Genomic DNA, 27,420 nt, shown 5'->3' with positions numbered 1-27,420 from the left:
TTTATTTGTTCCATGAGAAACTGGAGAGGCTGGTGCACTCTTGCTTTCAAGTCACAAGTGTCCACAAGACCCAGGGACTAAAGCAGTGTGTCAAAAAATCTTGGCTAAATCCCATCTGGGGTCCCAAAGTGCTTGTTGCACATTAATGAGTTATGCCTTGCAACATCAGAGTGCACCAGAATAAACATCAGCTCTTTACTTGTCTGAAAGGAATGTACTTACATCCTGAGCTGGGTCCATATTTCACAGGTCTTAAGGATTTTTTATCACCAGGCCTGTATTTCAAGTTGATCTCTTTATAAGATCCTGCTAATTTCATCATTAATATCCCCTCTTCCTGCAAAGTGTACATCTTCAGTGTGTAACCAGCATTTCTGTTGTACATTTGGATTAGTTGGCTGCATTTTCTATTTACTAGTACAGAGATTTCTGAGTTATTGCAGATTTTTTTAATGATGGTGTTTCAGACTTTCTCACCTCTTTGCTGTGACAACTGTGAAGATCTTAATTGTTTCAGTTTTTACCTGTTCTTGAAGCATGGAAAACCCACCTCTGTCTTAGTGGTTTTATCTTGAATAGAAGTCTGTGTAATTCTCAAGATTCAAGGGAACTGGAAAGTATATTTGTGTTAGACAGAAGAAAGAACTCTCTAATACAGAAGTACTGTAATTGATTAAACAGCTTTGTTTGTCTCAGCAGGAATTAGTGTCAATAAATTGTAGGTGTAGGTATCCCTAATTTTTACCTCCTGCAACACACTTCTACCAAATGCACTACAGGACTTGGAAAAATGTGTGCATATGTTTACTTGTACCTCCTGGCAATGGCAGAGATGTAGAGGATCAGAACCTAATCAAATGAAAATACCAGTGAGATATCCTTGGTGTAGCCATGAGTTTGCAGCCTTGCTTTCAGCACTGGCTTGACCTTCTGGTTTTGGGGCTTCTGTCTGGAACAGTCTGAACTACACTTTGTAGGAAAAAAGGGGGAGAAAGCTTGATTATTAGTGTTGCTCTTTCTGACATTTAGCTAGCATGCTTTGCTTGCTTCCTTGAGGTGTCATAGTCTTATATTTTATTTGTTAATAGCTTATTAACAGTTGAACAGATCAGATCTGTGTGGGAAACCCCTGCCCCATCAGCTTCCAGTTTTGGAATTCAAGTTTTCATACAACTTCCACAGGTGGTACTTGTGCATCTCAGCAATTCCCTGTACAACAGCTTGGTTATTTCTTTCCATAAATGAGCTTTGGTTTCGGAAGCACTGTGGATAATAACCATAAATGTTTCATTTCATATAAATATTTAATAATTATGAATGATTGATGACCACATTTTTAAGCAAACCGATAGAGCTGCATGAAATGAGAACTACTTTTGTATAACTGTCTAAGCTGTGTACTAAATCTTAGAGGGCTTGCTGTGCTATTAAGATGCATATCTGATTGGTATTTTCATTTAAAATATTAGCACATGTGTAATAAGCAGAAAAATACACTTTTCAGTACACATATTGGCAGTAAAATTAATCTGGGTGGGGTTTCTTATGGGTACAAGAATTTTTGTATCCACTCATTGTTCTTCCACTGTAAGGCATGTTTTCTTTATGGTTTATTTTAAAGATGTTTTCTCAAGAAAATGGGCATTGTATAACATAGCACTAATAGCTGGCTCTGTTTCAGTGCCTACTTTCACCTATTTCATGTTTACTTTTTTCCAGTTGCCTTTGATCTCCCTGGGGCTTTGAAGACCAAAAAAACCAAACCAAATCAAAACAAACTTAAAAATCAAAACAAAACAAAACAACCCCAACACCCAAACCCCACCACCATATAACGCTTATCTCATCAGGGCTCTGGTATGGCTGAAAGGTTACATTACAGGGCTGCGTTCTGGGTCATGCAGCCAGCTGGGGGTTGTGTAGCTCTCCCACAAACTCCTTTTCTCCCGTACTGGTGAGCAATGACTTTGCCAGTAGGTGCCACTGGTGCTCCACACACACATCTGAGTCCTCAGTGCCCTTCAGTTGAAAACCCAACCTTGAAAAATCAAACCTCTACCACTGTCACTAGAGTGCTGCAGAGGTAAAATGCTGTAGAGACCATGGCCAGAGGCTTGTCCATGCCAAGACTAAGGTATATGCTTTTATCTTGTGCCTAAAAATATTTTTAATTGCTAATCTTGAGCAAAACCGATGGAAAGTTAAATATCTTGGATTAAGTCCAGATATATTTAGTCCAAGCCTTTAACTTGCTGCGAATTTATTACTGAGCCTCAGACAACTGGCAGCTGAACCTTGCAAATATTTCCTCTGGACCAAAGGTGATTTAAATACAGAATTTGCACATCAGTGCAATCACAACTGGGACTTCTGGCAGCACTTTTCACATAAGTGCTCCACACACTTTCTCAATAGAGTGAAGAATTGGGGTGGCCTCCCCTGCAGTATAAAGGTCACCTGCAATACTTCTGGGTTTGCTGTTTGGTATTTTCAGGTCAGTTAATGCTGTTTACTTTGCAGCTTATCTTCTGTGAACTGCCAGTACAGAAAGCCAAGGGCAGTCAAGGTCTGCTTGCTTCCTGCATTGGGAGAAACCTTGGTTCACCTTGTCCTTAGGTATGCAGCCATTTCGTGTGTTTGTTTTATTCCTGGATGTTTCAAATATATTATGGGATAACACAAGTTTCTTTTCTCCCCTTCCTTGAAGTAAATGTACAGCAAGCTTTGTAAAAATAATATAAAACCCACCAACTAAGGACAGAGCAATTAAGAAACTTACATGCTTTCGGGTTCAGTCCCACCCTTTGTTTTTCTCTTACTATAACATAATTAATAGAAACCAACAGATGAAAAAAATTTTTTTCAGTGGTTTATTAAGTATCTTCTGAAATATTCCCAGCCACTTTCAGATCAGAATGTAACCCAGCAACTTGTAACTATCAGGCATCCCTCTGCCTGGATAACCTAATTCTGATTCCTTCTGCCTGGAACAGATCATGCTTAAGTAAAGGAGAAACAAGCTATATTAAGTAGTACTTAAGATCACTCTAAGCAGTTTACACAGAGGTGTCCCTTGATTTTGTCTCTCTCACCATCTCGCCAATGGCTTCCTCCTTATATCTCAGGATTTCTCTGTCTGGGGAGAAATGTTGCTGGTTGTAAGGGAGGGCGTGGGTTACTGTTTGGTGCAGCTGACAAGTGGCAACAGGAGGAGTCGGTGGCCTTTGATAGGACACAGTGTAGACACTGTTCATCACTCCAGCTTCTTTCTTGTGCCATTTTTCCATCAGATGCTCATAAAGGCCATAGTTGGTGGGTGGCTCTGAGACAGGAAATGATTAAGTATTAGAAATTATAGAATTAAAATTTTTGGTCCTGGTGTTTTTACTCTGCAGTTATCATAGGGGATATTTGTACTATTTTGACAGCAGATTAAGGACAAAAGAGATCTTTTTTCTTCCCAGGGCATATATGTCCACCCTCTGACTGGAAGGGAAAACCACCACTAGATATCAATAGGACAGCAGTAATGGTCTAAATGTAAGGAGCCCTGATTCTTCATAGTCTGTTTGATAGATATTAAAAAAGTTAGCTGAGCTGTACACATCACTTTAATTCAGAAACATAATAATATACCATGAAATCTCCTGATAGTTGTATCTCACAGCTCTCCTTGCTTTCAGCTGATGCTTTTATTGCATAGGGGAGAGAAATCTGATCACTGACAAAAAATACACCAGTGACTGGGCAAGAAACTCTTCAAAGTCACCACAAGATCCATTATCAGTTTTAAAACAAAAGGAAGTTCCTGGCTTTAAGTGTATAGATTGACCACTGGACCATGTTTCATCTGTTTGAATTAATAATGCCAAAAACTACCAAGAATGGGGAAATCTGCTTTCTGAGGAATCCAGGAAAGTTTGCGTCCGCTCCACTGGCGGAGGGGAGGCAGCAGAGGGTTGTAGCCATGCCTGTTGTATTTATCATCATACTCTGACACCAGATTTCGGTTTCTTGGTTCATCATGATGGGTGAAGAAGTGCTGCCGTGACAGGCCCTGAAATGAGATGGACATGAAACTGATTTGGTTTTGGGCAGAGCATTCAGCTGGCTTAGCGTGCTTTGGAGTCAGACTGTACCACCAGAGATGTCACAAAAATGTTGTCAGTACTCACATTACTCATAATTTAATCCCTGAAAATAAGGGCATCTGCATTTCAAGTAAAGAAAATTTGCAGTTAAATGAAGCAACTACACCAGTATGTGAGATCTTAGTCTGATTTCAACACATGCATCACTTATTTGTAGATAGATTTAAGAAGCTTGCAGGTGACAAGCTGATTGTCTTGGGCTGCTTAAGTGTTTCACTGGGCATTCACTAGCATTACATATACTGCCTTCCAACTGTCTGTCAGGAGAGAATGATACAAATATTTGGGACTGGAGAGGCACCTTGGAGGAAGGGACATTCTAGCAGATGATACCTGTGGGAAAAGTATTGTTTTGAAGGATATGGGACTCATTTAAATGTAGTTGGTTCCTAATAATCAGAGACGTGCTGGTGAAAATAATCTTTTACCAACAAGCTTCAATCATAGCCCAGGGAATGTTCTGAAGATGCAATTCCCAGTCCTAACTGGTAGTCCTAGCTGGTATTCCTCATGTGCCCTGGTCACCCTCCAAGGTAGAGACTGGGAAACATCCAGAGTACCAAGGGTACGTGTTGTTTGTCTGCCTCTGAAGGGCTTTCATCAAATCCTACTTTAATCAGCCACACAAGGGAGCTCTGGATCCTGTAAGCAGAGGGAACCACGGAGCTTCAGTACCACCCTCTGTGTATATGGACGTGTAGGAGATAAAGTATGGTTTGAGGATTATTGTTTGACATGCTGGCACCTGCAGCCCTGCATCTGAAACTTTTTACTTACCTCACGTTTTACCAGCATGGTTTTCCTTAGTATTTGGTCTGGCTTGTGATATGAGAAGCAAATGTAGTCTGGTTTGTATATGCTGCTGCCCAGTTTCCCAGTGTCTTTAATAAACTAGAGAGATATACAACTCCCAGTATAGCTGAGGCAGTCTGATCACTACAGAACCTCTGTTCCAATGTTGCTTTCTCCATCTATGCATTTCAAAGCATTTATTTGGAAAGAGGTCTGTGCTATGTATTTTTCCTCAGCTGGTATAATCAACTGCTGTAAAATTCTGGATTGATTCCTTGGTGTAAAGGTAAGATACTGTAAAGCCCTTGAGAAATTATTTATGGTTTGGTGTGAAATGCTTCCACCTGCCATGTGAACTACCATCTGAAAAAGATGTATGAACTCCTTTTTTATTGTCACTTTGTTCCTACTTCTGCTGCAGCAGGCCACTCTCTGCAACATAGTCTAGCATTTTGCTCTATTAAAAAAAAAACAACAAATCTAAAGTAATTTTAGCAGAGTCCAGAAGATTTGCCATAACAGCTCCAATATTGAACATTAGACATTTTGACAAAATTAGGTGTCTAATGATAACATTTTGCTCAGCTCTTAAGCAGGGCATGCAGTCTAACAAGCAGCTCTTCTAGCAAAGATGCTCTTGTTTAAACAAGAAAATGAAGCCAATGCCCAACTTATTAAAGAGCCTTTGCTACTAGTAATGGAAGAGTTAATGAAGATTCTCTTGTGTAATGTTTGTACATATAAGTGTTATATATTGCTGTTCTAAGTTGCATAGATATGTGTAACAGCTTGAAGTGATTGCCAGAAAAAGTGCTACAGCATTTTTCACTGGCTAATGGTACATCTGGTGTGAACCACATGATACAACCCATGCTCAGCATTGCTTCTGTCCTGGCTTAGAGACTGAGGGAATTTGTGTAGGCCAAGCAAGGTGTTTATCCTTCTCCTTTTTATTACTCCTCAGAGTGAGCCTGGGCTCTGGCGTTCAGCTGCAATAGAATACCACCTCCACAGCACTGCTTCTGACCCACTCTGCTCCTGTTCTCACACTTTATTCCTGATCTTACCGTTTTCCTGTCTTCCAGCCAGTTTCCAATGAGAACTTTAGAAGAGTATTTGGGTTCAACTTTCCACCAGTCCTGTCCATCTTTATGAAATCCAGTCATATTTTTTGTCTCACACACACTACCCTCCTCTCTGGTTGCAGAAAGTGTCCTTCAGCCTACGCATGCGAGAGGTAATCCAGTATTTCAGTGCTAAAACTAGGCCAGAAAGGGGCTCCCCTTCTGCCTGCCTGGGTGCTGAGAAATGAGATGTGTGGAACTGTTTATCCCCTAGAACCATTTGTGTTTGGTGTCCCCATGGCAACAGTCGTTCCAGTAACCACATTCCAGGCTGCATCCTATTTACTGCTGAGCAAACCAGTCCTTCCTAACCCACTTGCAGCTGCTGAGTCTTTTTCTCTAACCAGAGAATCAGAGCAAACACTATGTTTCAAAAGACTGTGCTATAAACCACATTCCCCTCCATACCAACACACCACACACTCCTGCACAACACACATGCTCTCTTCACAGACAAGTTCTAAACAAGTGGGACAAACCAGGATGTCCATGCAGACTAATGTTCTTCTTTATTGACACAGCTAAAGAGAAGAGCTTGCAGCATGGTACAAGCTTGTATGATGTTTGCATATTCCATGTTCCAACTAACAGCTGGAATGAGGTTCCAATGAGCCTTGTTTTTCGTTGTTAACAGCTGCCCCTGACTGACTACCCATCACCTGATAATAAATACCCTAAAAAGATATTTTCCTAGGCTGAGGCATGAACAGACTCATGGAATCTAAGATGTTTACTATAAGCTCTTTAGGAAGTTAACAACACTGTCCAATCCCCTTTTCCCAGATGGAAAGGAGAAACCACAGTAATCATATAGGCTTATGATTCCATGGAATCCATCCTCAAGGTGGTACCAGGTCACTCGAACACCATTGTCCTCCAATCTCTTCTTGTAAAGCAAGCCATCATCCCTCAGCACATCATATTCACAAGTCAAGATGAAAGACTCAGGCAGCTGGTGAACAACAGCATCTTCAGCCAGCAGAGGACACAGGTTGGGCTCACAGAATCTTTTCACTGTCTCATACACTTCCGCTATAAAATCAGTGGGCCTCAGGGGCTTCACGCCTCTGACCTTAAATTGTTCAGGGATGTTGTCTGGACTCACCCACTTCCTGTACTTCAGCCTCATGTCTGGAGGAATATGAGAGCCCTCCAAGACCTCTTGCATATGCAATGCATCCCCATTTAGGTAGAGCAAAGCAAAGAAAGCAGCTCGTTCCCGGAACAGGAGAGGGACTCCCCGATTTTGATGGTAGGATGGTAAATTGAAGTCGAGTGCCTGAAGTCCTGGGTAGATCAAGATCTGAGCACGTAGTTTGGGGAGGTCTGATCTACCTGCCAGGGTTTGGCTGACAGCAGCTGCTAGATTGCCCCCAGCACTGTCCCCACAGACAATGACATTGTCAGGATCCACACCATAGTGCTGGATGTTCTTCATGAAGTGTATGGTAGCATTCAGACAGTCTTCGTATGCAGCAGGGTATTTGTGTTCAGGAGCCAAGCGATACCTGAGGACAAAGAGAGGCAACAAAAGAGAAGGAAATGTCATTAGTACTAATCAGGAAATGCTATTCTGTACTGTCTTCCAGCTCTATTATTTTTTTCCTCCAGGATATTGATTACCTCAGTTAGTGATTGCAGATACAGTGTAAAGTGTGTATAGAATCACAAGAACTCAGTACAGCAGGATTGTCTGCTGACTAACAGTCTGGCCATGACGTGTACGCTACTTGGTCATGGTCATGCTGAAAACTCCCTGTGTAGTCTTGACCAGGTGATTTAATGATTCTGTGCTTCTGTTTTGTATGTGTAAAATTGGACTAATATAGTGTGATAGTTCTCTCTTTTTCCATAAATCACAATTGCTTAGGGCATCTTACTGTCTATTGGTATGTTCAGCATGAGGAAGACTTTTTTTTACCTGAGTTTTTGATTGGCTTTTAAAGATATTACTATTGTGTGTGAAAGAGTTTAATTTGAGTCTTTCCTGAGTATATCAGGGAATGAACAGGTAATGGCGGTGAAATCTCTGTTGTTGCTATTTGTCTCTATGAACTTCACTGAGTTCTATAGAAATTTCTCTGCAAAAAAAAAGAGCATCTCCAACACCAGTACAGCACTGCTGTGGCACCAGAGCAACAATAATCTCCAAACAATAGAACTGGGTAGGGGTCACTTACTGGACAGATACAACTACCGATTCGCTTTCTCTGGATAGGTAGCGGCATACTTTTTCATAGGTATCTGGAAAATAAATATTTTTGTTAGTGCTTTGGTACTGCCCTAATCCATGAGACAGCTTGAGTACGTTCATTTTAGACAGGCATGTATTTGTCTTTAGACTTCCTCCCAAAATGTCTTCTTAAGCTTCCTCTTACTTCAATTTTATAAAAAGATAATCGTTCTACATCACAGTTCCTCTAGCAGATGTCTTACCAAGGCTTCCAAATACCCAGCCTCCTCCATGAAAGAAGATGATGCCTCTCCTTCGCCGACCAGAGGGAGCTTTAGGCTTATAAACCCTCACAGGTACTTTGTTAAAATGCAGATCTTGGATAAAGAGCTTTGGATCCACCCCTAGTTTCCGCCCCTGTCGCACGTATCGGCCAAAAGTTATTTGACTGCAAAGTCCAGTCTTCTCCAAAATCCTCCCCTGTTAAAAATAAAAGAAATCAAGGCTTCCTTAAAAGTCTTGAGTTGGCTAAAGTATAAAAACTCTGCACCATACTTACATTGAACTCTTTTTGAGGGAAATTTTAAAGAAACACAGAGCTTATCTACCCCCACCCCCCAAAAAGTAGTATTGTTGGGAAATATTAATACACTACAAGGAGGTATAATAACAACACAAGAGAGAATAACAGGCTTGAGGGCTGTTCAAAGAGGAGGACAGTGACTATGCAACCATCTCCCAAACATGGCCTAAATGGCTTCCTGTAAACCAAATACTGACAAGACAGTTCTCTGTAACAGGCTGTTTAGTCCTTGGGTTTTACCCTAATAAAACTGTGGAAAACAGTGTGGAAAAGCATCTCCATAGCTGCTTTTCTTGATAGGAATGCTCAGTCCTAAAAAAGTGAGAGATCCCATTGTAGAGTCAGGAAACAGTATTTGTTTTAAGTTTGCCTGGATTAGGTTTGCCAGAAAGGAGATCTACCTTTTATCCTACCAGCTGTAATCTGAAGAATCAGATTGAAAAATGCAGGGTTCACACACACCCATTTGACCCCTGTTGTCTGATAAAAATAAAGCTCTCTGATTCAAGTAAAGCAATTTTCCCAAGCTCTCACATCTTATAGACTTAAAAAAAAAAATTACTTTCATTACTCAAACCCAGTGTAATTCTACTATCACATCAGAAATTTTATATAGGCCATCTGAAATGGCTGTCTTGGAGTATATGTTCTAATTGTCAGTGTTGTCCTGCACACTGCTGTGCTCATTCTTGTTTCATTTATACTTGATAGCAATGAAATGTCATATATAGAAACAGCAATGAAATCTTTAATTGTTCTTTATTGTATAAACTAATTATTAAATTACTAAAAAACCCTATAAAACTAATTATTAAACTAATTATTCAGTTATAAACAAGATCCTAATTTATAATGCCCAGTGAGAGTCCATATCCATTCCCTTGTCACTTTATAGTGGGATTCAGGAGAGCTGGGCTGCTTTGTCAGTGAATTTTCTAAGGATATAAATGGTGCAAGAAACAGCACGGAGGAAAACGTCTGTGTGATCGCAAAGATGATGGTGTGGCTAAGGAAGTTAAGGACAAAACTGAAAATTAAAAAACACTAAAAGATAGTACAAGTGCCAAAGGAGGAGTTTAGGATGGCTCTAATGCCGTTTATGCAATGCTGTAAGAGGGAGTCCAGGGATTAAGTAAAGCAGCCCTAACCGGATTTTGTGCCATGAATGTCAGCCATGGCATCAGCAGCTGAAGGGCTGTAGTTTTCCTTGTGCAAGGTGACTTGGACTAAAGCTGAGGGCAGTTATCAGACAGAACACCAGCTCAGCTCTCAATTCGTGACTTAAATCAGCACCGCCGTTGGGCAACCTTTGCCAACAAGCCCCGGCACGCTACTTATCCACCTGAAATGGGTTTTGCCCGAGCCCTCGGCAGCGTCCCGAGTGGGGGTGCCCCTCCGCAGCGCTCTCCCCGTGATGGAGAGCCGCAAGCATCACACGAGGGCGGCGGGGAGTTGCGGCTCTTAATCCTTTTTATTTATTTTTTTTTTTTAGCTTGCAAGCGCAATCCGTGGGCCGGGGCTCGGGTGTGCTGCCACCGGGCTGCCCACCCTCACCGCCAGAACACCCCAGTGAGGGGTTCCATCCCGAACCCCGCAACCCCCCGCCTCGTGTGGAAAAACCCCCACCCCTCCCGCTCCCCGAAATGACAAAACGGAGCGGGGGGGGGGACGACCCGACTCACCAGTGCCGCCGTGCCGAGGAGGACAGCCAGGACCAGGCGCAGCTTGGCGGGCTGGTTCACCCCGGGGGGGATGTCGTAGCTGGGGAGGCCGAGTAGGGCCGTGCCCAGGGCCACCGCCAGCGCTGCCAGGGGCAGGAGCAGCAGCAGCAGCGCGGGCAGCAGAGCCATGGCCCGGCGGCCGCCCCGCGGGGCTCCCCGGCCCGCGGCGGGGTCCGGCAGCGCCCGCCCCCCCTCCGCCAGCGCGGCCCGGGCGTCACGGGCCGTTTCTGACAGCTCCGCAAAGCCGGCGGCGGGGTCATGGTGCGGGCGGCCAGCGAGCACCGGGGGGGAGCCGTTGCCGGCTTGAGGAGCGGTGTCATCTCGGTTCAAGGAGGCCGTGCGTGACCTGTGCGGGCAGCGGCAGGGCGCTCAGGGAAGGCGCTCGGGGACCCGTCCGCTCAGTGCGGGGTTCGGGGCTGCTGCCGCCGCTCCTAAGCCGCCCCTCTGGCGCTGCTGATGGCTGCAGGGCACCCGCGCTCCTGACGGACCCGTCCCTGCCATCGCCGCCTGTGTCGTTGTCCAACGGCAGCCTGCAGGAAGCTGAAGGACGGGCTGGCTCTGCTCTCTGACAGCTCATGGAAGGCACTGCTTGCTTCTGCAAATCTCCTCATGTTTGAAGTATTTTTTTTTTCCTTAGGATTTGAATTTCCTCAGCCTTAATGTTTTGAGTACCCTCACTGCTGTTTTTCCATCAGCAGACTGTGATGAAGCATCATGTCAAGGAATACACTTCCTTGTCTAGCAAATAAAACTCAAAACATATACATCACAGCCAAAAATTCTTTGAAAAATATACTGGGGAACCAGTCTGTGCATACATCTTGGTTCATATTTTCTCTTTAAGCTAAAGCTTCCAGCACACACAGATCAGGACCCAGTTCAGGGACCCTTACTCTGGATGTGTACCCTCTCAATAAGCCTCTCTTGCCCTGAGCTTCAGGGGGTGTAACTGAGACATCCCAAAATTAATTGGGAGTTTGTAGAGCCAGGATTATTTCAAAATCAGGGCAGCCTTTACTTGCCTCTAGCAAGATGTCCTCAATCATCTCAGGCCTTCTCCTGCTGCTCTTGCAAAATGTGGCTCTGCAGTCCTCACTCAATACATGCTGAACACCTGAGCTTTCCTCTACCCTCCAGCTCACTGTGTATCTCACTTGTATATTTTACCTAAACAAACCAAATTTGTGCTTTGGAGCTCACCAAATAGACATCACAAAGATCCTGACCATAATGCACAGTAATTATTTAATCCAAATAATTCATAGATTTTATATAGAAGTAAAAAATCAGATAATTAAATACAAGGAATTAATCATATGCTGATTTGAAAGAAAAGGGATTGAAACACAGCATGTAGAAAATATTCAAACTCTAAAGACTGAACTGTCAATAATTTCATGAGGACAAAGACCAGTGTGTTCAGACAGTATTTGAAGTTCATGAATGCCAAAATTGATATTTTACACAAAGGTTATCACATTTTTGATGCCAAGTACTATCTGAAGCCTGGGAGCCTAAATGGAAACACAGTGGAGTTGTAAAGAGGAAACTTGTTTCTAAAGGCCTTTTATGAATTTAAGCACTCTGTCCAATCCCCTTTTCCCAGATGGAAAGGAAAAAAAAGAATAAAACTCATATAGGCTTATGATTCCATGGAATCCATCCTCAAGGTGGTACCAGGTCACTCGAACACCATTGTCCTCCAATCTCTTCTTGTAAAGCAAGCCATCATCCCTCAGCACATCATATTCACAAGTCAAGATGAAAGACTCAGGCAGCTGCTGAATAACAGCATCTTCAGCCAGCAGAGGACACAGGTTGGGCTCACAGAATCTTTTCACTGACTCATACACTTCAGCCTTGAATTCAGGGGGCTGGTGTGGTTTGTAGCCTCTGACCTTAAATTGTTCAGGGATGTTGTCTGGATTCACCCACTTCCTGTACTTCAGCCTCATGTCTGGAGGAATATGAGAGCCCTCCAAGACCTCTTTCAGATGCAGTGCATCCCCACGTAGGTACTGCAAAGCATAGAAAGCAGCTCGTTCTCGGAGTAAGAGAGGGACTCCTCGGTTCTGCTGATAGGATGGTAAATTGAAGTCAACTCCCTGAAGTCCTGGATAGAGCAAGATCTGAGCACGTAGTTTGGGGAGGTCTGATCTGCCCACAAGAGAATGGCTGACAGCAGCTGCTAGATTGCCCCCAGCACTGTCCCCACAGACAATGACATTGTCAGGATCCACACCATAGTGCTGGATGTTCTTCATGAAGTGTATGGTAGCATTCAGACAGTCTTCGTATGCAGCAGGGTATTTGTGTTCAGGAGCCAAGCGGTACCTGAGGACACAAAAAGAAGCAACAAAAGAGAAGGAAATGTCATAACTACATACATTTTCTACTGTATTTTTCCTTCAGCAGGAAAACAGCATTATCTTCTAAGCAGGTATTTGTTCAGTCAGTTACCACAGGAAATGATAGCCAGTAGGATGGAACTGCAAGGAGATGGCACAGTTGGGATCTTTTTCTGTAAACAGCTCTGACCAGAACTTGAGTGATAAAAGTTCATTTTACTCTCCTGGTATAGATTCCATGTGGCTTGTGGATGAAGTAATTTAGTTATTCTGTACCTCACTTTCACTTAGCACTCCTCTTGAGAATTAGTTTGGTTTTGTTTATTTAAATAACTGGAACAGAGCTATGATTTTCTGTATTATCAGTACTAGAATATATTAGCATTTGTTACTATTCGAAAACTCCCTGAAGTTTACATGGTGATTACATCAAATTAAATAGATCACTAAATCACCACCTTCCAAGTTTGTTCACTAGTCAGTTCTCAGCACGTAAGAAAACTCTTCTGGGAACCATTTCTTCGTATTCTGCAGTGCCTGCATAGCTCTGTGTTGTGAGATACATGAAACTTATTTTAGGGTCCGTTTGCACTCTCCCTGCATTAACAGATTGGTCGAAAGAAATGAAAATAGCCCCCTTGAAATTGTGCCTGACCACCTGGGGAGATGGTGAACTGAGGACCGTTCCCTCAGGATGTGCAACCCTGTGGGAAGTGGAAGGGAGCAAAAAGATCTCCACAGGCTTTCAGCACTGACAAAACTCACCCCACAGACACAACCACCGAGTCGCTTTCTTTGGCAATGTAACGGCAGATCTTTTCATAGAAATCTGAAGGAAAAAAAAAAACCAAAAACAAACAAACAAACAAAAGTTGTTGGTTTGTTAGCAGCCCGCTCCGGTCCTCAGGGCAATGGGTCAGGAAGGTGGGAGCCGCCTTTTCCCGCGCGAGCCGTGCCCTCCCCCTGCCCCCATTCCCCTCAGGGCGGCTGCAGCCCGCGCTAAGCTGCCCGGAGATGGCGGGGAAGCTCAGCCACATTTCAGACTTTCGGCCGCTTTTCGGGGCGGAATTATTGCCCCCGGCTGCCGCAGATGACGGCGGCGATAGCGCTGAGTCTGTGTGTCTGTGTGTCCGTGTGTCCGTGTGTCCGTGTCCGTACCGATGCCGCAGTACCGCCATCCGCCGCCGTGGAAGAAGATGGCGGCCGTTCGCAGGCCGGCAGATGGCGCGCGTGGCCGATAGACCCTCACCGGCACTCCGCAGAACTGCTCGTCCGTCAGCCAGAGCTGCGGGTCCGGCCCCAGCTTCTTCCCGGAGCGAATGTAGCGGGTGAAGGCGAGCTCGCTGCACACCTCCAGCTTTGCCAAAATCTTCCCCTGTTGGAAGAGAGGGAGAAGAGCTCGGCTGGGCCTAGGGCGGACTCCCCTGTCGCAGCCTGCGGCCGCCTCACGCCGCGCCGGGCAGGTTGCCGTGAGGGAGAGCCTGCGCCCTGCCTCACCCCGGCCGCGGCGAGGCCTGAGGGGACACCCAGGCTTCGTCTTGGCGGGGTTCTGCCAGCTCCAGAGCCGCTCGCCTCCAGCCTCGCCTTTAGCGGCCGCTCCGGTTTGCTCGGCACCAGGAGGCTGGCGCAGGAGAAGATGGAGTCATGGCGGCCCCCTGCGAGGCTTTGCACCTGGGCGAGCGGGCTTGCCTTGGCACCGTGCGCCTGAGCAGGTAGGCCCACGCATCCCACCCACACTCAGTCAGGCAGAATGTCTTAGGGGAAAAAAAAAATAACCAAAACCAAAACTTTCCATCTCAGACTTGCCAAGTCCTACAGTTCTCATCCCAGAGTCCCACCACTTACGGCCTAGATGTCATTCCTCTGAGGTTTCCCCCAGGTCTGGTTTTCTTTGCTTAAGAAGCACTCGGTCTTTCATCAGTGTTACTGGGAGGCCTCAGGAATGGCCTAAAAACATCACCTGTGCTTAGCTAAAATAGAAATCAAAGCAATCTCGCTTCTTATAAATAATTAATATGAATTAGAGAAGCTTAGCTGATGCTGGTGCTGAGGCCTCTTATGACTGGCCTCATCTCTATGTAAAAGGGAAAACCTGGCTGAAACTGAGATCTAGCAGAAGTGATTTTACAAAAATTATCCTCTAAAGTCAGCCCCCTAAAAAAAGTAAAGCTTTTCTTTCTTAATACATCCAGCAGGATTCTGGTATTCACTCATAGGTCTTTATCAAAATATCACCTAGATCATGTTTCTGGCAGAAATCATGGCAGAGTAACTCACCATAACAGATGTACTAATCATAGAAGCAAGAACAAGTCGAAGCTTTCCAGGCTTATTCACTCCAGGAGGGATATTGACATTGGAATACTCAGATTGAATTGTTTCAATAACTACTAGTATGAATGAGGCACTAAAAATCACCAGCAGTATCCCTGCCAGTATACAAAACCCCACCATTTCACTTAACCAAAGGTGAGGTCTCCTTATGCCTGTCTTTGATGTAGCTCAGACAAAAGTAAACCTTAGAGCTGTCCAAGTTACAACAGATCTCTCAGATGCCAAACACTTTAAAGTCTTAGGAAAAGTTGTGCCAGGGTGCCACCCCATATCACATTGCAGAAGTCAGATGAGTCTGTGTTTAATTTCCTGTTTAGCGTTACCTTAATTGTTGGACTGAATACAGAGCTTGGTACTCTGCATGGTATTCTTGAAATGCAGATGATATGAATGACTGTTCAGAGATAGCAGGTAAGTACTTGGTGAAGTTCTGTTTCATGACTGGTGGCTGTTTACAAGGAGAGCCAACTAGTGTAGAGGTTAAATAATCTCTTACATATGACATGCAGTGACAACATATTGCTTCCTGCATGGTGGACATGCTTTAAGTAGTTTGGAACATATGGTTTTAACAAGAACGTTTAGAAAAGAAAATGGGAATATGAGGGGCAAAAAGAAAAAGAGATAACTAATGTGTGCTTTACAAAATTAAATGCACCAATCTTATATGCTTGATGAACATAGGAAAACAGAGCATTTCCTCCAATATAAGTTAAAGAGAGCTATTAATAGAGCATCTCTGTTGCAGTTTGGACTTCATTTTTTTCAAGACTAGTGCATAGAAATTTTCTGCAAGTTTGTGTCTGGGAATCTGTGGCTCAGATGGTACATGTAGCACGAGCAGTATTTTACAGTATTGTAATATTGGTGTCCCCCTTTGCCAAAACCCAGTTAGCCTTGTAGGAAGAATGAAACCATAGGTCATAACTGAATGAAATAGGTCAGACCAGATGTTGCTTTAAAATTTTACTGCATCTTTAATATTTACTGAGAAAGTAGCAAGTGGCCAGTCCCAATAGATCATTAAAGTAGGCAGACTGTACATGGAATACTTCAAACAGCACTAAAAAACTTGTGTAGTGTGCTTGAAGTAACTTTTTCAGTGGTCACACTGGCATAATTGCTCATTAAGAAATTGTTCTATCTAAACTTTTACTTGGAATGTAGAAGCATAAAAGACTACAGAAAATAGGCATTTTTAGAGAAGGGAAAGAATTTGTTCCTATAAGCTTTTTAGAAAGTTTACGATAATGTCAAGACCCCTTTTTCCAGCTGAAAATGACAGCCAGTCACTATTAAATGTATTGAAGATTCCATGGAATCCATCCTCAAGGTGGTACCAGGTCACTCGAACACCATTGTCCTCCAATCTCTTCTTGTAAAGCAAGCCATCATCCCTCAGCACATCATATTCACAAGTCAAGATGAAAGACTCAGGCAGCTGCTGAATAACAGCATCTTCAGCCAGCAGAGGACACAGGTTGGGCTCACAGAATCTTTTCACTGACTCACTGACAGCAGCTGTGCAGTCAAGTAGCACGTGTGGTTTGTAGCCTCTGACCTTAAATCGTTCAGGGATGTTGTCTGGACTCACCCACTTCCTATAATTTAATTTGATATCTATAGGAATATGAGAGCCCTCCAAGACCTCTTTCAGATGCAATGCATCCCCATTTAGGTAGAGCAAACCAAAGCAAGCAGCTCGTTCCCGGGACAGGAGAGGGACTCTTCGGTTCTGCTGATAGGATGGTAAATTGAAGTCGAGTGCCTGAAGTCCTGGATAGAGCAAGATCTGCGCACGTAGTTTGGGGAGGTCTGATCTACCTGCCAGGGTTTGGCTGACAGCAGCTGCTAGATTGCCCCCAGCACTGTCCCCACAGACAATGACATTGTCAGGATCCACACCATAGTGCTGGATGTTCTTCATGAAGTGTATGGTAGCATTCAGACAGTCTTCATGTGCAGCAGGGTATTTGTGTTCAGGAGCCAAGCGGTACCTGAGGACACAAGGGACATCATGTATGAGAAGGAAATATTAGTTTTAAATGTGTTGCTGGAAATACTCATTCCTGCATGCAGCAATACCCTGACTGCTTCAGGTTTGTCTTTTCCACAGGCTGATCATAAATGAACAGGAGCTAGTTTGACCAGGTAGTGCAGACTAACATATGATCTATGTAGGACATTGCTCAGGTCTTTTGCAACACAGGAGAACTCAGCTGCCAACTATGTCTGAGTTTTATTGACAGTCATTTAATTGTTTTATGATTTAGCTTCGCATGTGTCAAATACAAATGTCAGTATTTCTGGTTTGTGTCTTTTTTACAGTGTAACTGTATCCTCATTGTTAAGTCCAAATTGTTATGCCAGTATATTGATGATTATATTAGCCTGTCATTCATAGTGCTTCTGTAAGCATCAAGCAGAGTTACCCTGGATAAGGATTAAGTAGAATATATGGATTTCTGTCTTTTACCAGTTTTGAGACTTGAATTTCAAAATGTTGATTCAAAACTTCATTCCAAAGCATGATTGTGGTGTAGTCAGGCAGTGAAAGCAGCCTGAGACAGTCTTCAGTGGCTCCAGGCAAGAGCCAACTGAATTTGTAAACCAAATGGTCGACAAATCCCACAGAAATGTTTCTCTGGGAATGGTTTTTGCTATGGTCAGGGAAGCAATGGGTTGATGTTTTCACTATAGGAAATAATCTCTAAAAAGCAGCATGAGGAAAGACTCACCCAACAGATACAACCAGTGATTGACTTTCTCTGGCAATGGAACGGCACAGCTTTTCGTAGGTCTCTGAAAGAAACACACTTGGTAGGGTTTAGGTTTGTTTTGGTTTATTTCTTCCAGAGTACTAATGTTATCTACTGCTAAATCAAAGAATTGCAAGAAGGAAGTACTCTCTACTTTTCTGTTCCTTCCTTCATAGCTCCTCAGCTCTTTTGTACCACCTCATCTTCCTGTTCCCTGTATTTTCTTCCCTCAGATCTCACTGTCCTTGTCTTTATCAAAACTCACATAATGCACTGCAGTTATGCAGCAAATTCTGACAGCAAAAGTTAGGAGTGTTCACGTGTGGTTATAGTTGAACTTTGGAACTGCTACAGATCAAGTGACAATCAGCTTTACCATTCATGAAGCAGGTACTTCTTTAAATAAATTACACACTTTTTTCTGTTAGATATCTTACCAAGGTTTCCAAATACGAATCCTCCTCCATGGAAAAACATAATTCCTCTCCTTTGGCTGTCAGATGGAACTTTAGGCTGATAAATCCTTACAGGCACTTCCTCAAACCACGTGTCCTTGATGAAGAGCTCTGGGTCCACTCCTAGAGGCTTCCCACCTTGCAGGTACCGGACAAAGCTAATCTGACTGCAGATGCCAATGTTTTCCAAAATCTTTCCCTGTTCAAAGGCAAAGAGATTAGGCAGTTCATTCAAGAGATTCAAAAGTAAAGGAGCTGTATGGGTAGGATACTGAGGATTTCCAAGTCATGTGTTTTTAGGGCAATCATAAAATACTTGCATAGTTATACAGATACCATATAACTGATAAATAACTATGGCATCGTGAGAGGGTACATGAACAGCAGAAGAACAAAATCCCAACACAATGCAGCATTAACAAAGATTGCTGAAATAGATCCCTTTGGTTGCTCACTGGGTCCTTTACATAACACTGAAGAGGAGTTTGTTTTTCACTGGTTATTCTCTTACTGCCCATGAGAGTATGTGAAAACACTGCAAAAGATGATATTTCTTTTGCTGATTTTCATGATAGGGACAAGTAGAGTTGACTAAGTTGAGAATAGATTTGATAATTCCTTTTTGATTCATCTCAGAAGTCTTTGCTGATGTTTGTGATGCACTGGCAAGAAGATCTCAAGATATTTAGGAGCCCTATACTTCTGGGTTTTTTCTGTATGCCATAATGATATTCATGCTAGGCACAAGATGAAATGAATAGACACAAGAGCTACTGGTCCAACATAAATTCCCAAAAATAATGATAAAAAAGGCACACCTTCTCTTTTGGAATAAAGTATTTAGTCATGCCAAACCAGTACATTGGTCCTTATGAAGATTTGGATCAAGCTCTTAATATTCAACACTTTGTTAGAATTATTTCTTGTTTTACTGCCAGGTTTGTATGGATTGTCAGTCCAGTGTTATGACTGCCATTATATTTACCTGTGAAAGACCTTTTCTTCAGTGCCTCCAGCTATTTACAGTGTTCTTCCTGCCTGATTTTGAGGCTGAGGAAACTAATACATGTTACAACTGATTTTACTTCATTATAGAAACAAGTCTAAGTGACTCTGATTGTATAAAAACATGATAAAAAGTTTTATTCTTTTTTTATTTGCTATTTTCCAAGCAGAAATGGACCAACTGCAAAGAATATTCTCACCTGTGCATTCAACTTACTTGGTTTCTTTTGTACTGCTTTGTTTACATTGCAGCATACAATCCTGGTTTATGGTGATGATGGGCAATCTATAGGTGATGATAAAAAGAGAACTGGCTTTTCTAGCTGCTTAATCTCTTCCTAATTGCTACTTGTGTGCAGCCTAGGCATGAGAATATATGTCTAGAGTTCTTCACTGTAATCTAGAACCTATTCTGAAATGTCCAATTTCTAATTTTATCTTCAAAATCAATACATAACTCCTCATCCCTACATCCAAGAAAAGCTTAAAAACATGATCCAAAGACATCTGATATATTCTGAACCTAAAATAGAAATTATCTAACATATATGAGTTCTTAATCAAATTACTGCTAGGTTAGCACAACTTGTTGCAGTCAGGCTTTCAAAACCTTGTGTACTTTTCAAAACGCTTGTGTACTTCCCAGTGCAGGGCTGTAACAGTGCAGCAGAGTGTAGAAACTCTCCTGCAGGTTTATTGAACAAAACTGAATTTCTAAGTGCTACATGCAGCATGCAGCTACATGATATCCATGCCCTGCTTGGTTCTCTGAAAATTAATCCCAAGCAGAGTTTCAGTGTTCTGCGGTTCAGCGTTCTTCCCGCAGAAATCCCCGGGAGGTCACTTACCACCACAGCTCTGCTTATCAAAATGATGTGAAGGACTCGGAGCTTCACAGGCTGATTCACTCCAGGAGGAACTTCTGAGTTGGAGAAATCAAAGTGAATTGCCCCCATAATCAACAGGGCAAATCCAGCCAGAAAAACTGCCAAGAATAACACTAGCAGTGTGTATACGACTGCCATTTTGCTGAGCAGCAAAGTGATCTGAAATGTCTTTGAGTTGACTTTCTCAGATATCTTTGGCTTGTTACTTCCTGATTCGTTGTTCCTCATAATGTTGCTTAGTAAAAACCTTTCTCCTCCCTTCTGCAAATACAGTAGAAGGTATCTTTCCCTCCCCTGCTTTCTTTCCCCTTGCTCCCTTTATTTTACAAAGGGTAGGTTGGTCAATGTCCTGAGTTCATTAAAAGATCTGTGCCAGCATAATTTTGGAATTGTTTCAACAAACCAGTCTTTAGCTGAGAGGAGAGTGTTAGGAATAAACTGCATCACTATTAAATTAACTAGGGGTGGAAACTAGAAACAGAGCATTTGTGTGCTTTGGGTTTGTGATGCTATAAATACTATTCCAAAGAAGAATTTCTCTAGGGTTATGCAGAGATGGGAGCCTGCACATGGTGATTGTCCCTCTAAATGGGCCAAATGGATTGTCACCAGTGGTTTTTTTGAAGGGCTCACTGAAAAAATTACATTATTACCCCAATCTTGGTTTGTTTTTTTTTTTAAATATTTGTAATTTTTTCTAAAAGAGCAACACAATTGAAAAACAGCACAGGGAGTTTAGACTCCTGATCAGGTTACCTTGTATTGGCTAAACCTCAGCAGCTCCCAGTGTGCAACAGGTACAGCATAAAATAACTCAAGGTAACCAGGAATTAAAGTTTCAAATCAACCTGTTTTATCTTGTTCTTACTGTAGAATGGGGTTGTGCTCACGTGGAGTTGCTGTAGTTCAAATAATGCTTGAAGTATTAATTGTGAATCTGAGTCAGCAAATTTTCAAACAACTGGGATGCCAGAACATTTTTGAAATTGCAAATCCCCAGGGAAATTAAAGAGGAAAAAATCTGACTTCATTAAGCACCCATGTTAAAATTTTTGTTTTAAAGTTAAGTTGTAAGTGATCTGGGGAAAGTACCATGTCATTTTAGTTAGAAAATTAATTAATAATGACATTTTTACAGTCAGAAGTTGAGTTGTTTTAATAGAGTTTGTGGTCATCTTAAAATATAGGGGAGTAGAAGTAGAAGAAAATGATTTGTTTAAAACCAGCTAAAGCCCACCCTAAAACTAAAAACAGCCCACCCAGTGGTGTTTCTGGCAGTTATCTGATCAGTGAGTGAGTGTTTCACAAATGTAACTTACTCTTTAACAGAAATATTTGAAATGCAAACTTTTATTTTTGTTGTTATTGAAAATATCACAAAATTGCCACAAAATTACAGTGATAATATATATAGTGTTGTGCTTCTCTTCCTTCTAACATCTGTGATCTTCAGAACTTTTTCAACAAATGTAGCATAACAGGTAGTCTTGAGCATAAGATGTTCTTGAAAGAAAGAGTACAAAAAGGTAAAGAAGTTTCACTTCACTTCCCTAACAGGTACCCACAGTAAAGTTTAGGGATTGTAGTTTCCAAATTCCAAGAATCAAGTTCCAAAAGAAACCCATCAAGCAAAATCAAACCCATATTAATTCCAGTTCATTAATTCAGACAGAAGTCTTTTTTTGGACTATGCTTTTTCAAGAAAAGCATAGTTTTTGTGCAAAGTAGCTCTAGAAATAAAAATGCGTAGCTGCAGCTTCCCTCTGACATCAGACTTCACAGATCCTGGGACATTTGGCTCTCCATCTGATCCTACAGATATCTCTTGCCTCTCTTCAGCATTTCTGGGCAGTCAGAGCATCTTCAGAAGAGATGTTCTTGCTGCTTGCCTTCAACATGTACCAGCCATGCAAAGATCACACAACTGCTAGAGTTGAAGTGAAACACACTGTGCCAGGTGCCTCTCTTTTGCATCTTGATCTTACTAGTGTGATTTTATAATAATCTTTTCTAGAATGGTAGTGCTTTAAGTTATCTTGATACCTGTTAGGGAGCTGCTGCAGAAGCAGAAATTAGAAAGCATGGAATGCAGTCAGAATTGAAACATAAATGAGAAGCTCTTACATTCTTTGACAAGTACAAAGTTGACAGGGATAATACAAGGCTTGCATATTTTTTTTTTCTGAAAATACTTTTATAAATTGTTTATATAATTCACAGTATTATCCATTATCCTTTTTCCAGATACAAAGGAAAAAATCCCATAGCCAAAAAAGGCTAAAATTCCATGGAAACCACTCTCAGAATGATACCAGGTTACTGGAACACCGTTGTCCTCTAATCTCCTCTTGTACAGGAGGCCATCGTCCCTAAGGACATCAAACTCACAGGTCACAATGAAGGCTTCAGGGAGCTGGCAAATGATGGAGTCTTCAGCTAAAAGTGGGGAAAATGTTCCTGCTAGGATTTCTTTGATTGCTTCATGGACTTGAGGCTTATAGCAGGTGGATTTGTGTGGGACGTAGCCTCTCACCTTAAATTCATCAGGAACGATGTCGGCACTTACCCACTTTTTGTATTTCTGTCTCATACTCTCAGGAACGTGGCAACTTTGTAGGACATCTTCCAAAAGTGAGGGGTCTTTGTTAAGGTAACGACAACAGAAGTAGATAACTAGCTTACGGAACAAGATGGGGACTGAAGCATTCTGCTGGTAGGAAGGCAAATAAAAATCTAGCCCTTGTAGTCCTGGGTAGAATAAGACCTGAGCACGAACTTTGGGGAGATCTCTTCCATTCAGCAGTATTTGGCAAATAACTGTAGCAAAATTAGCTCCACAGCTGTCCCCACCAATGATGATGAGAGCAGGATCCACGTGGTACTCTTCTAAATTCCTCATAAAGTATAAGGTGGCATTCAGACAATCAAAATACTGCCCTGGGTATGGGTGTTCAGGAGCCAAACGATAACTGAATTGTCAAAGATATTGTGGTTATTGTCACAGTAATTAGATATTAATTTTTATTGTTCATGATTGACTGGTATAGTAATTCTGTAGGCCTTTTTTGTAAGTTTTAAAGATTATATTTGTAACTAGTGTAGATCAGAAAAGCAGACTCAGGGTGTTAGAGCTATTTTAGTATACTTAGCCTATAAGCACAGTTATAAATTAAATGAAAGGTTGAAGTGAAAAATACAGAGCACAGTCTAAAATAGTAAATATTTTCAGTGTGTTTTTCAGAAATGTTTCAGCTGTGAACTGTATTACCATAAATACTTCTGTGTAAAAGCAGCACTTACCCAACAGACACAACCACTGAGTTGCATTTTTTGGCAATATGTCGGCAAATTCTTTCAAAGGCTCCTAAAGAGAAAGTTTATCAGAACTGATGTTTTAAGAATCAAATATCCTTTGAAGTGAAAATATAGATCCCTGAACATAAGCTCTGTGGAAGGCACTGCGACGTGAGAGAGTAACTTTTGCTGTCCACTGTGTTCTTCCCATGTTATTATATTTTCTGTCTTTTGGTCAGTGGCTGTTAGGACATTAATATAAACATTTAAGAATGGTAATATTAGGTAAAAACGGAGTCTGTCTGGGCTGGAAGCACATCTTAGCTGGTGGTCAACAGCAGATATCTAAGATAAGCATAATATGAGGACAAATATACAGAAATCAGAGGCTTTCCTAGTAGTAATTCATGGGATTATTTTTTTTTTTGCTTTTTGGTTGTTACTGTGCTCTAAGTATTTTCAGGCAATTGTCTGCCACAATCTTCATTCAAGGGAGCAGTCTGCTTAGAGTCTAATGTTTTATTTATAAAGTTGGATGTTCTGCCTACCTGTTTGCCCTCCCTACATTCCATTTCACTTGTCATTTTTTGTCTAATACTTTTGTTACCATAACTACATTCTGCAGTTTTTCACTCATCCATTTACTACCTTGTTGGAGTTAGTATCCCATTTTTTCTGATTTTGAATACATTTTGTAGCACTGGCCTCAGCACAGATCTCCTTGTGGGAATCTCACAGGAACCCCCCACAACTTTTCTTTCTGTCTTCTAATCAGTTTTTATCCAAAAGAAAGACCTTGCCTCTTGTGTCATGGCTGTGTAGTCTCCTTAAGAGACTCCTTTGGAAATCAAAGTAGGTTTTATCAACTCAGTCTGCATTATTAATGTATTTGCTGCCTCTCTTAAAAAGCATACATTGGTTTGTGAGGCATGACTTCCACTTGTATGAATCTTAAGGAGTAAGTTATATTTATCTGTATAAGTTATAAGTTATCTGTAAGTTATATTTATCTCTTCTTCATGATTGCCCCTGATAGTTGAGAACTTCAGCCTTAGTAGGATGGAGATTCCCCAAGTCCTTTTCAAATCTTGCCATCCTGTTCCCTGCTTTCCTGTTCCCAGTGCCCCCAGGAACTCAAATGAAAGGTCAGGTAGTGCAGGCAGTGTGTAGGTGTGGGTCTCACATGGTATGTGACACAGCTCCCTCCGTCTGCAGATTGTGCAACAGCAATTGTGGTGTGAACTGCAGCTACAGCTATGCAGCTGTGGTATGTTTGTTTTCTTACAGCAAAGATCATAGAGACCACTTAGATCACAGGGGGTTATCTCTTGAGTCCTTACTGCCACCCAAGTTAGAACCAGAAGCATCACAGCACTCAGACTAACGTGGTCTGCAGTAAACAGGGCTGGATTATTTCTGTCACAGTGCAGAATGGGATCTAAGTTACTCGAAGTGACATTGGTGTTTCTGTGTGATGCTGAATGAAGGTAGGCAGACTCTCAGACTCATTTGCAGGTTCTGAAGTCTTCCTTAGATAGTGCTAGTGGAGTCTTACCCCTTGAAACAGTAAAGGATTCAAAATGCACAAAGTTCCCTGTTTGAGCCCCTTTTGGAATGAAATCTCTATTTCCGTGGTAGTTGCCTCAGCTTCAAGACAAAGCACACACAGACAGGTTCCAAGGGAAGTAAAAATCATCCAGTCCCAACCTGTCTGCATGGTCAGGGATACCTCCCACCAGCCCAGGGTGCTCCAAGCCCCATCCAGCCTGGGCTGAGACACTGCCAGGGATGGGGCAGCCACAGCTTCTCTGGGCAACCTGGGACAGGGGTTCAGCACCCTCACAGTGAAGAATTTTTTTCCTCATGTCTAACCTAAATCTCCCTCCTTCCGGAAAAAAGCCTTTACCCCATGTCCTCTCTCTACATGCCCTTATAAAAAGTGCATCCCCAATATATTTGTAGATTTTAAAAAATGTATTCTTATATTCTTTCTTGGACTATGTTATATCTCTTAGGTTTCCTTTGATGCATGGACTCCAAGTTGAGAAACACTGACTTTTGTAGTGTTTCTACACAAAAGTTCAGTACTGAGCACCAAAGTGTAGCTTAAATTCTGTACTTTCAGAGCATTGTTCCTATGAGTGAAGCCAGTATGTATTCTTTGTTGCAGCAGTATTGCCATTTTCATGATACTATAACTACTCCAGAAAGCAGATCAAGGTTGAGCATCACCTAAAAAGGCTTTTAAGTTAGATTTCCAGAAAAGATGGACTACAGAGGAGGAGGGAAGAGTCATGGATTCTAACCTTTACTCCAGTACTTGTGCTGTATCTCATTTTAAGTTAAGGTAGTTAAGGTACAAGCACATCCTCTGAGCTGAACTTCCCTCACAGGAACCCAAGCAAAAGTGTTTTGTTGTAGTGGTCTCTCTGCCCCCACAGCTGAGTCTTTCTGGGAACAGCTTACACAGGAAAAGGAGCAGAGTCCCTCTGCTGTTAGCTGACAGCTGATTAAGGCATTTCTGGATCACAGTTCTGGATTTAAAAGCCTCAGATCCACTAAGAGCTCCTTCATCAACCTCCCCTGTGGCCCAGAGAAGGTAGAAACGTGATTACCTTTACCATGTGCTAGACTAGTAATTCTGCAAGGTGTTCTGCAGTTAGTATTGAGATTGGAAAGACTTGGCATCAGGAAGGACAGGTGAGATATTGACTTACAGGTCTGAAGGTAAAAATACAGAGGTTTTGATTTGATTTTAAAAATAAAACTTGCTCTTACTAATGCTCCCAAAAGTGCCAGCTCCTCCATGAAAATACAGTATTCCTCTTCGTTTGCCAGTAGGTGGCCATTTAGGCTGATAAATCCTCAATGGTACCTCATCTACTTTGAGATCTTTGATAAGAAGTTTGGAATCTCTCCATGGTGGTACTCCATCTAGCACAACTCGCAATAAGCTAAAGTCACTGCAGATCCCTAGCTTCGCCAAAATCTTTCCCTGTTGAAAAGAAAGAATTCAGAAGAAGTGGAGTTATGTAGGCTTGTCTCAGTGAATAGAGAGCATGGTCATAGGTAGATTAAGTTCAACAGGCACAACGTACATATCGTTACATTTTTTAATTTTCATGTAAAACAGTTTCCTGGTGTAAAGTGGCTGCAGTTTGACAGATGCACTGAAACATCCACATAAGCTTTTAAGATCACTCATGTTAGTCTTATGAATTCATCTCACATGATTGGGTTCATGTAACAAAGCGTACAGGCTTCAGGGGAGTGAATTGCTGTTTCTTTTCTTTTTTCTTAAGCTGTTATCTTCCAGCTCCCAAATAGTCTGCCAAAACCAAAGTGAAATCCCCAGTTTTAAGGAAGTTAACTTACCGAGAGCAGGGCTGTAATCATCAAGGAATGGAAGAGACGAAGCTTTAGAGGTTGTTCAATTCCAGGTGGCAGTTCTGAATTGAAAATATCATAAAATACCCCTCCCAAAACCACTATTGGTATTATAACAGGAGACATGAAAAACAGTCCTAATATTGCTAAAGTTTTAGAAACAGATGCCATTTTGCTTCAATAGAAGTGAGCCTCGTTTCCAAGTGTATCTGAGGTGTCTTCAGAGGAGATTGAGCACTCCCTTCATAAGCAGAAGTTAAAAGTTCATTAATGTTGCAATACCCTAATTTTCTCCACCCTTCTTTTGCTTATTGGCAACACTTCCCTATACTTAACAAAGGGGAGGGGGAAGCTTTTACCCTTAACAAGAGGTGGAATTCAAAGTATATGGCTTTGGTTTGTATCAT

General features: G+C 42.1%; 5 protein-coding genes across 5 annotated transcripts; all 5 read right to left on the bottom strand.

Moving 5' to 3' along the window:
* Positions 1-1,137: 1,137 nt before the first annotated feature.
* On the bottom strand, positions 1,138-6,109 carry C21H1orf158 (chromosome 21 C1orf158 homolog). Its single transcript, XM_008491232.2, has 5 exons — positions 6,011-6,109; positions 4,929-5,042; positions 3,880-4,057; positions 3,093-3,322; positions 1,138-1,263 (listed from the first exon to the last, which is right to left on the bottom strand). Exons 1-5 carry the CDS (start codon positions 6,107-6,109, stop codon positions 1,138-1,140), a joined length of 747 nt encoding a protein of 248 aa, XP_008489454.2.
* Positions 6,110-6,800: 691 nt separating this feature from the next.
* On the bottom strand, positions 6,801-10,673 carry LOC103526202 (arylacetamide deacetylase-like 4). Its single transcript, XM_030463713.1, has 4 exons — positions 10,506-10,673; positions 8,504-8,720; positions 8,248-8,311; positions 6,801-7,575 (listed from the first exon to the last, which is right to left on the bottom strand). Exons 1-4 carry the CDS (start codon positions 10,671-10,673, stop codon positions 6,801-6,803), a joined length of 1,224 nt encoding a protein of 407 aa, XP_030319573.1.
* A 1,427-nt stretch (positions 10,674-12,100) lies between these two features.
* On the bottom strand, positions 12,101-15,346 carry LOC103526201 (arylacetamide deacetylase-like 4). The gene is made up of 4 exons (XM_030463446.1): positions 15,170-15,346; positions 14,051-14,267; positions 13,658-13,721; positions 12,101-12,878 (listed from the first exon to the last, which is right to left on the bottom strand). Exons 1-4 carry the CDS (start codon positions 15,344-15,346, stop codon positions 12,101-12,103), a joined length of 1,236 nt encoding a protein of 411 aa, XP_030319306.1.
* A 1,102-nt stretch (positions 15,347-16,448) lies between these two features.
* On the bottom strand, positions 16,449-20,470 carry LOC103526159 (arylacetamide deacetylase-like 4). The gene is made up of 4 exons (XM_008491188.1): positions 20,294-20,470; positions 18,423-18,639; positions 17,965-18,028; positions 16,449-17,223 (listed from the first exon to the last, which is right to left on the bottom strand). The coding sequence occupies exons 1-4, from the start codon at positions 20,468-20,470 to the stop codon at positions 16,449-16,451; spliced, it is 1,233 nt and encodes a 410-aa protein (XP_008489410.1).
* A 2,056-nt stretch (positions 20,471-22,526) lies between these two features.
* On the bottom strand, positions 22,527-27,184 carry LOC103526158 (arylacetamide deacetylase-like 4). The gene is made up of 4 exons (XM_008491186.2): positions 27,002-27,184; positions 26,405-26,621; positions 23,633-23,696; positions 22,527-23,301 (listed from the first exon to the last, which is right to left on the bottom strand). Exons 1-4 carry the CDS (start codon positions 27,182-27,184, stop codon positions 22,527-22,529), a joined length of 1,239 nt encoding a protein of 412 aa, XP_008489408.1.
* Between the last annotated feature and the right edge of the window lie 236 nt (positions 27,185-27,420).

This window comes from Calypte anna, chromosome 21, assembly GCF_003957555.1.
Source record: "Calypte anna isolate BGI_N300 chromosome 21, bCalAnn1_v1.p, whole genome shotgun sequence".
Taxonomy (NCBI): domain Eukaryota; kingdom Metazoa; phylum Chordata; class Aves; order Apodiformes; family Trochilidae; genus Calypte; species Calypte anna.
Note: the sequence above shows the minus strand (reverse complement) of the source record. Positions and strands in the feature narration are given on the sequence as shown.